We start from the raw sequence: 15325 nt of genomic DNA on the forward strand, positions 1-15325 counted from the left end.
GCTTGTCTTTATACAGGGAGAGAAAGTCTATGCATGGGGCTCTGCCTTTTCTTTGATCAAAATAAATAAATGGGTTTTTTCCCCCCTCCATTTACATCTACAAAAGTAGCTTGAATATTTTCTACCCAGTGTCCTGGCCACCTTTTAAACACTACAGGCTGGACGAAGACTTGGGCCCCTCACTACAAGAGCACTGGTCTTAGGAGTAGCAGCTGAGGGAGCTGGGGTTGTGTAGCCTGGAAAAAAGGAGACTGAGAGGGGACCTTATCCCTTTCTACAACTGCCTGAAAGGAGGCTGCAGCAAAGCAGGGTCTGGTCTTTTCTCCCAAGTAATACATAGGAATGTGATCTAGTGGTAAACACCGTGGTGTGTTAATGACTGGATTCAATGATCTTAGAGCTCTCTTCCAACCTAAATGATTGTCTGATTCTAAACAGTATATTGCAAGGCTCTTAGCCACTTTCTGAGACATGCAAGGCTTGAGCTGTCAGAGCTCCCCTGTGTCAAGTGCAATTCAGCATCGCCTTTTCCTTTCATGCAGTTCTAGAAAAGGGACTTCAATACAGTAAGCCTCTATTTTGTCATTGTACTAAAAGAGAACAAATTAATTTAAGAACAAATTGGTTGCTCCACTTTTAATTCATGGCAGTCTATGTGCAATTGAAGTAGGACAACAGAACACCATTTTTGGGAGGCTTTTTACCTGCATTTATTGTTGACTTGTTTTACAACTAGGAAAGAGAGGACTGAGCATTGAAGGGCTATTGATGTAATGCAACATGCTGCTCAATCTTTCTCATACAGCGCCAAGTCAGATTCCAGGTCCCTTCAGTCCACCCTGACACCAGCAGGCAATTTAAGAGCATCCAAGGAGCTCTTGGGCAGCCTTGGGAGAGCTCAGGTCTTTCAGACAGATTTTTCAGCAGGGCCATGCTGCTGCTGCTTGGTTCCTACATGAAGTGTTGATGTTCTTTCTAAGGAAGTTCAGCACCTAGATGTTCCCATGGGTTTAGCATGATACTGCAGAGCAGCATTAATATCTAAAGTGAGAATGAATCAAATACATAAAGCATTTGATTTGAGGAATGTGCAGGGTATACAGTGGTCAGGAACACACCTGCCCAGTTTCACTGGATTGAGGAGGGACTACAGCACATGTAAGACTGCAGCTCACAGCTTGGCCATTTTACAGCAAATGCCCTCACCAAGGAGATGGTGCCTACCCTTGTCCCCTGAGCCTCTGCTGGATCATTTCTCTTTTGTTGGTGTTATGGAAGCAAAATGCCTAGGTGACCCAGGATGGTGGCTGGGTGGTTTGGTTCCAAGATGCAGTCCCACACTGCCCATGAAGCAGCCAAAAGTGCTTGGACCCATAGCCCTGCTCTCTGAGCTCCTGTCTAATGGGAGGCAAAAATATCTGTGAAATTCAAGTGAAAGCTGAATAACTTCAATAAATCTGGTGCTGACTGATGAGCAATGTTGAAAATTTGTGCAATACAATTGTGGATTTCATATTTTTCTAAGTAGCAGCTGAAGATAGATATTGAAACTCACTTTTCATATGCCACAGTGGTGCCCATTATCAGCAAAGTCCATTAGTCATTGTTAATTCACATATATTAATATCAATTTGTAAAGAAAAAGCATTTGATGCTGAAATCCCTTCAAAATGATTAAAGTAATGATTCTGTAAAATAAAATAATCTGTCTGCTGCTACCTTGTATGCCTCTGTGCTGCTTCTAGATAGATGTATGCCCTCCTCAAGATATTTTCAGAGCCCTTCAATTTCAGTGCACCTGCCCTGTTACAGCCGCAAGCATGCACAGGTTGGGTTGTAGCAGGCTGTAAAGCACAAGTGCCAGAAGGCATCTGTGGAAAATGCTTTCCTAGCATTCCCTCTCCTTAAAGCTAAGTGTGAGACTGAGGTCCTGCCCACCAACACATGGGAGGTGCCCAGTGTAACCAAACTGTGAATGCTAAAGGAAAGAGGCAGAGCCATGCAAGGTGTCTATAAAGTGTCTCTAGTGTAAACACGTCTATGAAAATATTCTTCCTCTAGGTCTGTTTTCAGCTATGTGGTAACAACTGTATGCAAATCCTTGCCACTGATTTCCAGCTAATCCTCATCTACAAATAGAGCTGGCTGAGATGTGTCCAGCAGAGTGAAATAGCCAGTTCATGGGCCATGTTTGTTGTGTTCAAGATACCTCTTAAATGGCAGGAATGTAAGAACCGTTTTTTAATCAAGTGTGCAGCAAATCATTAGTGAAAATGACACTGGGCATATTTGTCCACGTTTTTTTCAAGGTTGCATGTCCTAGTTTTGAGCCACTCTACAGGACTAGGCACTTTCAAAAGCCAAGAAGCCCAGTTTTGTCTCCCTGGCAGATTCAGTTCCTCCCTAGGAACTGAGTGCATTAAAAGACAGGATGGCAGACACAGAAGCCATCTTTCAGGAAACAACTAGTTCTTGTTGCTTCCTGGGACAGTGCTCCACTGCTTTTCTTTCCTGATCTTAATTAAGTGAGAATTGCCTAGGGAGAGATGTCCCATTACAGCTGTTGGGAATTTTAGTCAGAGTTGTTTGTTTTTCCATCATTTTACAAGGTAAGCAGCAGTGTAACCATCTGTCTGGTCTTTAAATAAAACTAAAGGGAAGAAAATCCTCTTCTCCATTTCTGTTCTTCAGTGCAGAGGAAACAGAACAGGCAGCTGGACACTGAAGACACCAGGGTTACAGTTAATGCTTTTTCTCACATTTTGCTGAGGTCATTTACAGTCTGATGGTGAGGGTGGCTGAAAATCTGGCATTGCAGGCTTCATCCTCTGCCTCTCCTGTCACTCCTCTCCACAGACCCACTCACCTCTTTTTTCTCCATCTTATATTTTGTGTCTCTTCTGTTCTGCAGGAGTAAGTTTGCTGATCCCAGCAGGAGCTGTTCCACAAGGGAGAGTCTATGAAATGTATCTGACAGTTCACAGGAAGGAGAACATGAGGTAAAAATGCCTTTATTTCCTTGTGCATTAATAGAGTAACTGAAAACCTGTGGTAATAATACTTATGCAAAGCCTGCTGCATTGAAGCTATTTGCTGACTTGGAGGTAAACACAAGCAAAGCCAAGGATAAACTTTGCCACAAAACCAGCTCAGACATTTGCTTTCCTGATCAGATGTTGCACTTTGCAGCAAGTCCTCAGGCTTGGGGGATGCTGAATTGTAGAGGAGCAAGGAAAATATGCCAACATGAGTTTGTGCAGCAGAGAAAGTGTGAAGTAACCTCTTGATAAAGACCTGCGCTGCAAAGGAGAAAGGAACAGAGAGAAAAGGTGATAAATCAGCTCAGTGGAGGGACAGGTACCTGAGCACCTGACATGAAAAATCTCCTCTCCTGTTAGAGTGAAGGTGAATTTTTATTTTATCCTTCATAGGCTTGGCTAGTCCATGCAGAGGATGGAGCCAAAGTGTCCTCCACCTCCTTGCTGCTTAGTCCTAGACCACCACATGCCAAGGGCACCCAGAGTTGATGCCGGGATGACCACAGTTGTCTCCTGTTATCTGAATGTGTGGCAAATTCATATTCCAGATCTTAATGTCTACCGCCATGTGATCTGGCAGCATTGAAATTAAAAAAAAAATATTGTTTAAAAAAAGGCCAAGGTACTGTTTGGAGCCAGTCAGAAAACCCTCATGTAGAGAAAGGTGAGATCTTGGGCTGCAGAATCGACTCGTGCACAGAGGCAGAATGGCAAATGTGAAGCTGAGGCAGTCCTTACACGGTACTTTGCCTCTTTCTCCTCCTCATAGCTGGATATGTTTTTTGGCTCAGCCTCTTAGTAGCTTTTATTATGTGCTAAGCCACAGCTGTTTATACACTGTGTCATATTGAACACTATTCTTTAGCTTGGTAGTCTTTCACCCAAGCTAAAATAATCTGCTTAAAGAAAAATTAAGTAATCCTTCCACCCACCCTTTTGCATACATTATTCATCAGCCGCTATTTGAAAATAGCTAATTGCAGCTACAGAAAAAATGTCTCTGTTCATAGCTCGTATTGATTATATTCCTACTAGTTTTGGCTGTGAAAGAGGTTTACAAACAGTATTGAACAAGGACTCTTTTCTGAGGAAGAAAAAAAAAATCAGATGGCATCCCCTGTTATTCAGCTTGCTGCTAAATCTCCCTTTCCAAAATATCTAATTCTTAAAAATATTATTTATTTTTTAGAAGGTGCTGTATGTGCAATTATTTTCTTTCCAGTCAGTTATGGAGGGAATCCCTGTTACTTTATTCATGCAGCTGTGGACAACTAATGTCACATACTTGTCTAATTTATTTTCTTCAAGGATCATAAAGCTGCCTCTGCATGCTTTGTGAAAGCTGTAACTCAGCAAGTCACACAGAGGATAGAAGGATAGGTTAACCTGTATTGGGAACAGCATGGCTGGAGCTGTGCTGCTTGCCAACCTGAGCAAGTATGCCAAAGGACACCTGCAGAAGTAAACAGAATGGTGTGAATCCTCATTTGCAATGAAGATTTTAGAATTTATTTCTTTCCCTGGGAGAGGAGAGCAGAGCAGTCTGCCTTGGGGCATCGGGGCTCACTTTACTGTGGCGGCAGTCACTTTCTGGGTGCACAGAGTCCAACTGTTTATTTGATTTGTGGCAGTTTTTCAGAAAACACACAAGGCTCCTCATGCTCTTGGAAAGCAGCTTTTTCTGGGGCATTTAAGATGGAGCTCATTGGCTGCTGTCTAGATCACTCAGAACTGAATATTCTGCCCCCTTTCCCCAGGTGCCAGGAGCAGAAGGGGGTGGGTGGCACCCAGCTGTAATGTTCTCCTGCTGCAGGACTGGTTACCAGGCACTTCACTTCAGTACCAGAGCTGCAGCTCTGTCAAAGCTCCTTTCTCTGGCTGCATGGGCCACAGATGCAGCTTCATATAATTGGAGTCATATGGGTACCACAAGTTGCTGTGTAGCACAATTATTTTTTAAATCAGCTGCTGCACTCTTGCAGCACTCTAGCAGAGAGTGACAGTCCCCAGTAAGGACAAACTGCAGACATTTGCTTTTGTGGCCAGGCAGTAACTGCAGTGTGTTCAGCAAACCCTGTGAGACCCTATATTTCTTTCCATGAGCACTGTGCAAATGTGTATGGGTTGAAAAGTCCTGTTATGTGTTGATGTCGTTTGGAAGGGGACACACAGTAAATTATAAAATGCATGCTGTTATCAGAAATGAAGGCAGAGCCTTGTCCTTGATATTGCAACTAGCACTGAGGTGAGAATGTGGTCTCCACAGTGCTACCCTAGCAGAACCAGACCAGCAACAGAGGGTCCCCACCCCAGCTCACATATCTCTAACAACTTAAGATCTAGCTCACACTTTGTAGAACTGTGAAACTATTTCTGAATAGTCAGAAACAAAAAATATATCTCTCAGACACCTGCAAATTCCCTTTTTCTTTTCCTTCCTTTGATTTTAGAAGTTGTTTCCCCAGTTAGTCTCTGAAAGCTGTAGAACAGATATTTGAGAGACTTCACAATCCAGTAATATCCCTCTTTGTGCTGCCTTGCAGATTGGTTAGGAGAGCTTTCTGGGACAGTCTGTTTATTCCATTTCATATCCATCAAAGCATGTGAGAGCAGGGAGCTCACCCTAAAAGCATTATCCTTTGGCAGTGAATTGGGGTTCTGATAGCTGCAGTAAACACCATTGGAGGCAGTTGTTTCCTCCAAGTGTGTCAGCATACTTGTGGGACAGTGGGGTTTCTCTTCTACTGGACTGATGCTCCAGAAGAGTGTTATCCCTGCTCCTGTCCCGCAAGCTCATGCTCATTTTTCTGTCATTTGGAGCAGGATGGATGGCAGGCAGACCCCAGGCTCTCATCCCTGGCTGATCTCATAAAAAGATCCACGACGTTTATGAAGCAGCTGCAGTGGGGAAATTATATATGGGTGTATGTTTGTACACATATATGTGCAAATGCAAGTACATGTATACATATATATATATATGTGTTGTGTATATACATTTAGCTGAAAAAATGACAACCCAATGGGAATATTTTGCAGCTATCAGACAGGTTTCTGTCTCAAAGCTGTGTCTTTTTCAGTGGTGAGCAGATGCTCTCTCCCTTAGTCTGGGGAAGTATTGCCAAATTTGAGATTTGCAGAGTCCCATCTTGAGTAGTACAGGTTTCATCTGTAAAATCAGCACACTATGTTGACCAGTACCTGGCAAGGGCCTCTTCCCATGAGTGTCTGTGAGAGCCTGGGTTTTACAGATTAAGTAATTTATTTAATTAATCTGTAATTTAATCCTAAGGATTAAATAGCATAAGTATAAACCTCCAGCCTCCAGGATTTGCTTGCCTGCCTTGGGTTAAAAACCAAATCTCGCTGTGAGCTAAATTAGCATAGCTGTGTTTCCTTCAGAAACATCTGGTAGTGGTCAGTGCTGGATGGGGTCTGGGCCTTGATGGACCACTGGTTTTATCTTGTGTGGCAGTTCCTGTGTTCCTGTGTGAGCCCCTGCTGAGCTCGCACAGCTTTAGGTGGAGCTACTCTTGCATGCTCTAATCAGAGGCAGGAACTGCACAAAACAGCTACAGCTCTGTGAAGGACACTCCTGCCTAATCCATCACACAGGAGGTGTTCCAAATGAGAGTGGAGTTCACTGTGCCCACAAAATTTGACAGCCCTGAAGAACAGAGGAAGCAACACTCCTAAAGGTCTTGATGGAAGACACACATAAATGTGCAAATTTCAAATTAGCTACCTTGAAAGAGAAAAGGGTCAGGTGAGCTTTGCCAGGATTTGTATCAGTGCCTTCATAATGTATGCACAGAGTTCAATATAAAGTCAAGCATCTGATCAATGATTGTGATCCAAGGAGTAATGTTGCTTTTTCACCAGTAAATCTTAAGCTTAGTGATGTGAAATAAAAGAAATTTAAGTCTTCCACATTTCGTTTTTCCACCTTCCTTGTCTCAGTTGCATAAACAAAATTACTTTGCAACTCCAGAAGACAATTTCTTGAAGTGTCAGTCACTATAATTGAAAAATTCAACATGAAAAAGACCAGAGCATGATAGACTGTCAGAAGAACCAGAGTCTGTCAAGAATATTAAGTTTGAAACTTAAGAAAGAGCACATATTAAAAAATAAAGCCCCAGCAATGAAAGGAGAAATAAAATATCTTCCCTCTAACTTTTGACTAAGCTGTGTAGAGGGGTTGCAACCTGTTGCTATGCAGTAGCCATTCCTCTCTCCCTGCTCCATCCTGTGCTTCCTGAGCTGCTGTGATTGCCTGGAGCACAGTGGCAGGGAGCACAGTGTAGTCCCACTGAGAAGCAGAGATTTATCTAGTTGTGCTCACATCTGCTGTCTAACAGCTACCTTAATGAATATGGTCTGGCTTATTACAGGGAGACAGTTTTGAATGAGTAATCCCATTAAAAACACAAATTTGATTGTGAAGGGACCAGATATGGTGGATAAAAGTTTGTTTGCTTTTAAATATAAGTTGACTGTTTTTGATAATCTCTGAGGGATGGGAAAACATCTAAAAATATCTGAAGGCCTTTCAGTTACTGTTAGTGCCTTTTAATAGAAACGCTAAGCAGTGGGTTGAATTTTAGTGTCAGATTTTTGTAAAACAAAAACATGTCCTTGTTTTTGGAGTTATACAGCTGAGTGGCCAGTCTCTTCTAATAAGTTATCCCTTATGGAGACTGCTGCAAGCCTAAAGTGAAGCCCATGTTGATGGGGTTTTTGTAGGGGGTTGGGTTTGGTTTTTTGTTGTTTTTGTTTTTGTTTTTTTTTTAATAGCAGCCTAAAAGATCACCCACAGTTTTGATCATTTCTGCTCATAGATTTACCTCCCTTGCTCCATATGCTCTCCTGTGTCTCTGTGCTGGATCACCCACAATCTATAACACATAAATCTCATTGCTGGTCACAACACGTGCTCCTCTAGGCTGGCATCCTGGCTTTGCTGGTGCTGCATCACCTGTTTCAAGAGAAGGAATAAAATTGCCTGTAATGAGTGACTACACAATAACTTGTCTTCAGGGAAATTTGTTGTTTACTAATTCCATGAATTACTGTTGGTTTATGCTTTGAAGAAGAACGATTAATATCCCTTGTATAATGTATCTTGTCTACTGCATCTGTTTCTGTTCTCATTAGCTCTAGTAAAGCATAATCCTTTTGTTTTAAAATGGAAATTGAAATCAGTGAGAAGCAAGAAAAGATTTGTTGGAAGATTTTTGTTCCTTTTCTCTGTCACTTGTCATAGGGCACCTCTCTTCTGTCTGTACCATTGCATTGTTTAGCCTCATTCCTCTGGCTTTCTGGTTTATTTCTGAGATCTCATGGTGGTCCCTAAACACACTGCTACTACCTGCAGTCATGGCAGAGCTGGAGAGGAAAGGGAATGTCACCATGATGTGCTCTGATGGGCTCTTTATCCCATACAATGCCAGAAATCAGATTTGCTTCTTGTCACTGTGTCATGTTACATGTTGATGCCTGCTGTGTTGCAGCAAGCTCACCTGAAATGTTCATTTTTATTGCTTTATTTGTTACTAAGTAACTCTTTGGAAATTGTTCTGCTCCTGCCTGAGCTACTGAACAATTAATAAGATTTTATTTCCTACTCATATTTTTACCCTCTCTAGAATTTTGCCATTGTCTTCTGGATTTCACTGTTACTTGCAGTGATTCCTTATTGTTACCTGTAAATGAAATAATTGTGTTTTCCACATTGTGAGTAGAAATCCTGGCCCCACAGTAGTCAGAGAGAGGTTTAGCATGGACTTTAACAGAGCTGGGATTTCACCTCAGCAGTGACAGTGACCCACTTCACCACTGGAGAACTTCTGTGCAGCTCATTGTATCTCAGTTTTTAAAGGTTTATCTGTGTGAGGTGGATGTTGGAGAGTCACTAGGACCAGCAGGTGTTCAGTAATTTTGTGATGCCAGGCTCTGATGTGTGCCTGGTTGGGAATTTGGGATTGTAAAGTCAAGCACCCCCGCAACTGGCCCATTTTTCTGCTTTTCTCTAATCAGACTGTTCGCTATCATAAATATCCAGGTCAGGACCATGAATATCTCATCCAATTGACAATGAATCTTCTAAGTAGGGTGACAAAATGTTCTTTATGAACATGGGGAAAAAATACTAAGCCTTGATATTTTTAACATGTCCTTTGTATGCTTGCATCCACCTCCTAGCTCAGTTCCTCACTCTACAGTCTGCAACACATCCTGGCTTGGTGTTCTGCATAATCATTTTGTAGTTGTTCTAATCAACTATAAAATGTTGAAGCACAGAATCATGCCTTCCACCAGAGTCCTAAAATCTGACAGTAAAAAATTTTGGCACGAAGCAGTGACTAAACTTAACTTTACTTGGAGACAACTTCAGACTGTATGATTTATGAGTACCATATTATTTTAATGACCGTTTGGGGTTTTTTGACTGCAGGCATCAGTGCTTGTCGATTTTAACTCATTTTTCACCTAAAAGGCATTGTATTAATTTTTTTTAAAGGCAATCATGATATATTCACTCCTGCATTTTGATTGCTTGTTTTGTAATTCAATAAAAAAATATGATAGCTTGTATTTTCTTTTCTTTTTCATGAAGTACTTTTAGATGAAGTTAGGTTAACAAGATGATTAAGTCTATAGCTGGTCATATCTGCTTTTCATACAAATATTATAATTTTGAGAGAACTTTCTCATAAGATACTACGTTTCTTGAAATTTCTGGAATTAGACCATAGGAGAGTGTTCAAATATCCACCAATTCCCAAGGCTGATGACCATTAAAAACCACTGACACACTCTGTTTTTTAAGCTTCTTGTTGCTTCTTATGAACAAAACAACAATGTAAATGTGTCAGAAAAAGCAGGCATGTTTTAGTGAAAAATTGTCCAATGATTTATTCAGTCTGGCCTTGCAAAAGTGATACCTCATCTTCTTAATCTGAATCCAATGATTCCCTGCAGTATGCAAGAGGAGCTGGACTAGGTACTCCCTGTGTTTCATTTATTTTGTGTATTGTTTGCTAGGCTAAAATAGCTGGCACAATACATGATAGCTGTCCAGATTGTTATACTTTGCATCTTTTTTGAAAGACATCTATATCGCAGCTGTTTGTTTCCAGTCCATGGATTTTCAGAAACAATTGTTATGTCATTTAGGAAATTCATCAGTTAATTTCCACAGATGCGTATCATCTGGATTTACTGATTTGCATAGATTTAAATTTTCCAATGCCAGACCCTTTTTTTCCTCAAATGCTGCAAAAACCTTCACAACATTTGAGACAACTAGGGGTAATTTTCAAAAATGCCTTCATTCCATTTTGAAAAAAAGGATTTCTCAAAAGTTTGTTGTTCATTCTGTGAGATTAACGGCATAGGCAGGGAGAATTAAGGTGGACAAAATTAAATTAGTCCTATGGACGTATATTTGCAATAACCAGAATAGGTGTGATAAATTTGATATCAAAATAGCTTATGTCCTGATTTGGCCTCCTTGAAAATGTTATCTAAGATCACCTGCTCTGCTCTTCTCTGCTCTGGTGTGGCCTGACCTTGAATATTGTGAGCAGATTTGGCTACCACAATATAAGAGAGACTATTAGAGAGCATCCAAAGGAGAGCAATGAAGATGGTGAAGGGTCTTGAAGGGAAGCCATGTGAGGATTGGCTGAGGTAACTGCATTTTTTCAGCCTGGAGGAGACTGAGGGAAGATCTCCCTGCAGTTACAATTTCCTCATGAGAGGAAGAGGAGGGGCAGGCACTGATCTCTTTTCTGTGGTCACCAGTGACAAGAGCTGAGGGAATGGCCTAAAGTTGTGTCAGGAGAGGTTTAGACTGGATATCAGGAAAAGGTTCTTCACCCAGAGGGTGTTTGGGCACTGAAACATGCTCCCCAGGGAAATGGTCACAGCACCAGCCTGGCAGAACTCAAGAAGTGTTTGGACCATGCTCTCAGGCACAGGGTGTGACTCTTAGGGATAATCCTGTGCAGGAAGTTGGACTCAATGATCCTTGTGGGTCCTTTCCAACTCAGGATATTCTAGGATTCTCTGATTACAGCTGCTTATGTTCTTCTCTTGGCAAAGACAAAGACTTGCAGAAAAAAAACAGCAATGTTGTCTCAACTAATTTCTCTAAGACTGATGTAGATGTATTTGTAAATGCTGCCTGGGACTGAACCCTCAGCCTGAGCAGAGCATGTGTGGTCCTATGGGCAGATCAGGATTTTTAGCACAGATCACATTGAATGCTTCTAAAATCCCACTTGCTGGTTTCTGGATCATGAATTTGTCCTCTATTATTTAGGGAGGCAGTTGATGAGGCACATTCAGCTGTATTTGTCATACACCAGATGTCAGGATAGTTAAAGTCACTCATGCTTCCTCGTGTTTTGAGCTCTTCAGCAGTTGGTCTGGGTGGTTTGCACTTGCACATGTGCACACACACACATGCACACTCACTGTCATTTTCAAACCAGAGTGTATGTTATGTATCCTAAATACTCACATGATTTCCAATAACACCAATTCCTAGTGACTGGCAGCAGGCACACTGGATAATACCTGTGTTTTTAGCTGAACAAATTGGGGTAATCACTAGAAATCTTGGACTTTGCAAGTGTGTTTTACCTTTGCACTATTCCTTACCATCCTTTCTCCCTCACCAGCAGTGACACTTGCTGCCTGCAGGTTTATTTGCAATAGCCATTCCAGTAGTTCCATTTCCAGAAGCCATTCCTGAATGCCTTTTAAGTAAAATGAGTATCAGTGGTTTGGTGATGCCTCAGAACTCAAACTGCACATCTCAGATGTGCTGTGCTCCACTTTCAGTCATGCTCACATCCTTATTAGTTCAGTGTCTTCCTCTTTTTGTCAGTTTTCTCTGTCCTGACAGTAAATAGTTCTCACAAGTGGTGCCTACAAGAGCCACCATTCATTTTTGTGTGTCACTGAAGAGCTGCCAAATGCAGCAGTGACCACATTTTTGCAGTGCGCGAAATTAAGCCTCTGCATACCATCTGCAAGGATCCTTCAGAGTGGAGAGCAATCAGCAAATATGGCCTATAATTTGCTGACACCTAAACCTGCATCTTGACACATGAATGATATTTGGCACAGAAATAAGCCAAAAAAGGAAATAGACAAGAGTTTGGGGAAAATGAAGGAAAAACAAAACCCACCTATTTTGCTTTCACAGTCTTTTTATTTTAAGAGAAGGATTTTTTACTTTTACACACCCAAATGTAAAAAGGTTTTTTGTCTTTTTCAGCTCACTTAATGTATCCATCTTTCTGTCTCCTCACCAGGCCACCAGTAGAAGACAGCCAAACGCTGCTGACACCGGTGGTGAGCTGTGGCCCACCAGGAGCCCTGCTGACCCGGCCTGTCATTCTAACCATGCACCACTGTGCAGAGCCAAACACAGAGGACTGGCAGATCCAGCTGAAGCACCAGGCTGCCCAGGGACCGTGGGAGGTGAGGCTCCAGAGCTCCAGCCTGTGTGCTGGCTGCATGCAGGGCTCTCTGCTCGTCCTTTACTTTCCTTTCTGAACCTGTATTTTGGGGCTTCCATGACTGCTACAGGCAGGCAGGAGTGCCCTTCCCTACAAGATGTCTAAGCTGCTGTGTGCCCATTCAGAGATCTGCCTTGGGGCACTTTGGCACCTCCTAGTACCAGCAGGTTTCCATGGAGGAAGCCTGAGGGGGTTCCTTGCCAGTAGTATAGCAGGAGAATGTCCCAAGGCAGTGTGGCAAAAGGATCTTCCCATTATAACTGGAGCATAAAGTGATGCTTTCAGCAGGGCTGGGCCATCTTGACAGAGCCCTCCTTTCCAGCTCTGTGCTCCTAGATCCCTGCTGCCACCAGTTTGGTCTCATAATTAATTTGGCAAGGGCACTTCCTCCTACTGGTAAGTTTAATAAGGTTAGGGTGGCTTCTGGAGGCAGTTGGGCTGACAGCAGCAGAAATGCCACGTCCAGCATTGTCTTCAAAAGCCTCTCATGTTTGGCCTGCTGCCTGTGGCACTGGCTCTTCCTCCTGCTGGGAGGGAGCATGCAGCAAGCACAGCTCTGTCTCGCCAGCTAATCTGCACCCCACAGCCCAGCTCGTGGCACCACACGTGTGTCCCTTATCTGTGGCTGTGTGTTACTGGCACCTCTTCATTATCCCCCCATCCTGCTCCTGCCCTAGGCACAGGTTGCTCTGCCAGCCCTGCACACACCCTGGTGTGTGTGCAGCATCCATGGGGCCCCTGGCCATCACACAGCAATCTTCTTCCTCCTGTCAGCTCTGGAGCAGCTCCTCCAAGCTGAGCCTCACACACCCGTGTGCACACACATTCATGCACACCCTGCAGCATCACCTCCTGCCAGAGCCACGCCACGGAGCAGCACCTTGTCCTCCAAAAAGGCTGTGCCACCGCTGCAAACGTGGCAGGTGTGCCTCTCCTGAGACCAGGGAGCCAAGCTTAATGCCTAATGCCAGCTGAGCTCACTTTTGTCTGCTGCCAGGTGTGTGCATTGCTCTGCAGAGCTGCAGGCAGCAGGGATGAAGTGGACAAGTTGTGCTGAGTGTCGTGTGGCACAGAGTGGCTTTGCAAGAGGTGGCTGTCACCTGCTGCTGACCTTTCACTCCTGCTCTCTCTCAAAGCCATTCAAAGCACCTCGTGTTGCGTGAAGGATATTACACGCAGGGTTGAATGGAGAAATGAGCAGGGGAGCTGTTTTCCTGTGCGCCCAGGGTGGGGAGGTCATCTGCATTCAGGCAGTGGTTTTTTTCCTCATCCTGCAGTCTTGTCACAGAGGATTATTCTGAGGAAGCAGCAGGTGATATTTCATATAGATGTGGTATTTGGCTGTCACGGAGGTTACTTCCTTTCCTGAGTTTTTATAACTCCTTATTGTCGTGCTTAGGAGGTGAAGGGCAGTTATTTATTCAGCAAGCCTGAAACTACTGATGCTGAATCATGGTCACCAAATGATTAGTTCTGCAATATCTCTTTCAATAAAGTCTTGGTGATATTTTCATTATTTGCCTAAGTCTGCCCAGGGCTTTAAAAACAGGAGTGAAGACAGGGAGAGTATTCAGCCTCCAACATCATCACCAGCACCCCTGAGAAATCCAGTCCCTGTGTCTACACAGGAGAAAAGCTGGAAGCAGGATATTTAGACCTGAATTGATCTAAGGGGAAAACAGCAAGGACTTTTTGCATCATCCAGGCTTGAAAGGGGCATTGCTGCCTGAAAGGAGAGCAGCTCTGAGGAGTCACATGCTGTAACTTGGTCTCTCTCTCTCTTAGGATGTGGTGGTGGTCGGAGAGGAAAACTTCACCACGCCATGCTATATCCAGCTGGACCCAGAGGCCTGCCACATCCTGACAGAAACCCTCAGCACCTATGCCTTGGTGGGACAGTCAGTCACCAAGGCAGCAGCCAAACGTCTCAAACTGGCCATCTTTGGACCGTTGTCCTGCTCTTCCCTGGAGTACAGCATCCGGGTCTACTGCCTCGATGACATGCAGGATGCTCTTAAGGTGGTTCTTGGTCTCTTGCTTGCTCTCCCTCTCCCTCCCCAGTTGTCACAGGATTGCAGTCATAGCATACATGGACCCTCTGGTCCATGTATTCATGCTCCCTGGGTAATTTTTCTGATTAGAAGAGCTTGACAGCAAGCTGCTGTTTTACAGTTTAACCCTCAGACACTATAAATTGTCCTTTGCATAGGGATCTCACACCATTTTCCAACCACCAGTCTTTTTTCCTTTGTTTACCTGTATCATATCCTGAATCCTAAGGTTTTTGCATTATTAAAAGGCCATAAGGTACACAGGGCTTCATTCGTTATTCATGTATTTTTAATGCTAAGTGCCAGCTCCCCAGAGATGGGAAAACATATAAATGCTTCTTTGTAAATACTTGATAATGATAAAAGAAGCTTCTGGCCCGTTAATCACTGCCTGCTTTCATACTGCTTTATTACACCCCTTCGCGTGCAGCTTTTTGTGTTGGGAATTCACAAGTGGAATAAAGCAAAGCTGCTGCTATCCCTAACTGGATAACCTTACTCTCCCTGCATAATTCTGGCATTCACACAAACACACACTCACTACATGCAGATGAGCAGAGAGGTACCCATACTCACTATTTCTCTTTATAAATACCTATATTCATACAGAAGGTATCTATAATAGATGCCCTCATGAAATATGTAGCTCCAACTGCACAGCTGAGTTTATTAAAAGGTGGGGTTTTTCCTTTAGCTGTAG

General features: G+C 43.2%; 1 protein-coding gene across 2 annotated transcripts in view; it reads left to right on the forward strand.

The window, feature by feature from the left end:
- The window catches only part of UNC5C (unc-5 netrin receptor C), a 242832-nt gene that overhangs the window by 217240 nt on the left and 10267 nt on the right, over positions 1-15325 (forward strand). For both annotated transcript variants that reach the window (XM_063156584.1, XM_063156585.1), the window contains 3 exons: positions 2912-2999; positions 12368-12536; positions 14360-14593. In XM_063156584.1, coding sequence (XP_063012654.1) covers positions 2912-2999; positions 12368-12536; positions 14360-14593 — 491 coding nt within the window. The remainder of the gene's footprint in view (positions 1-2911; positions 3000-12367; positions 12537-14359; positions 14594-15325) is intronic.

This window comes from Melospiza melodia, chromosome 5 (genome assembly GCF_035770615.1).
Source record: "Melospiza melodia melodia isolate bMelMel2 chromosome 5, bMelMel2.pri, whole genome shotgun sequence".
NCBI lineage: Eukaryota > Metazoa > Chordata > Aves > Passeriformes > Passerellidae > Melospiza > Melospiza melodia.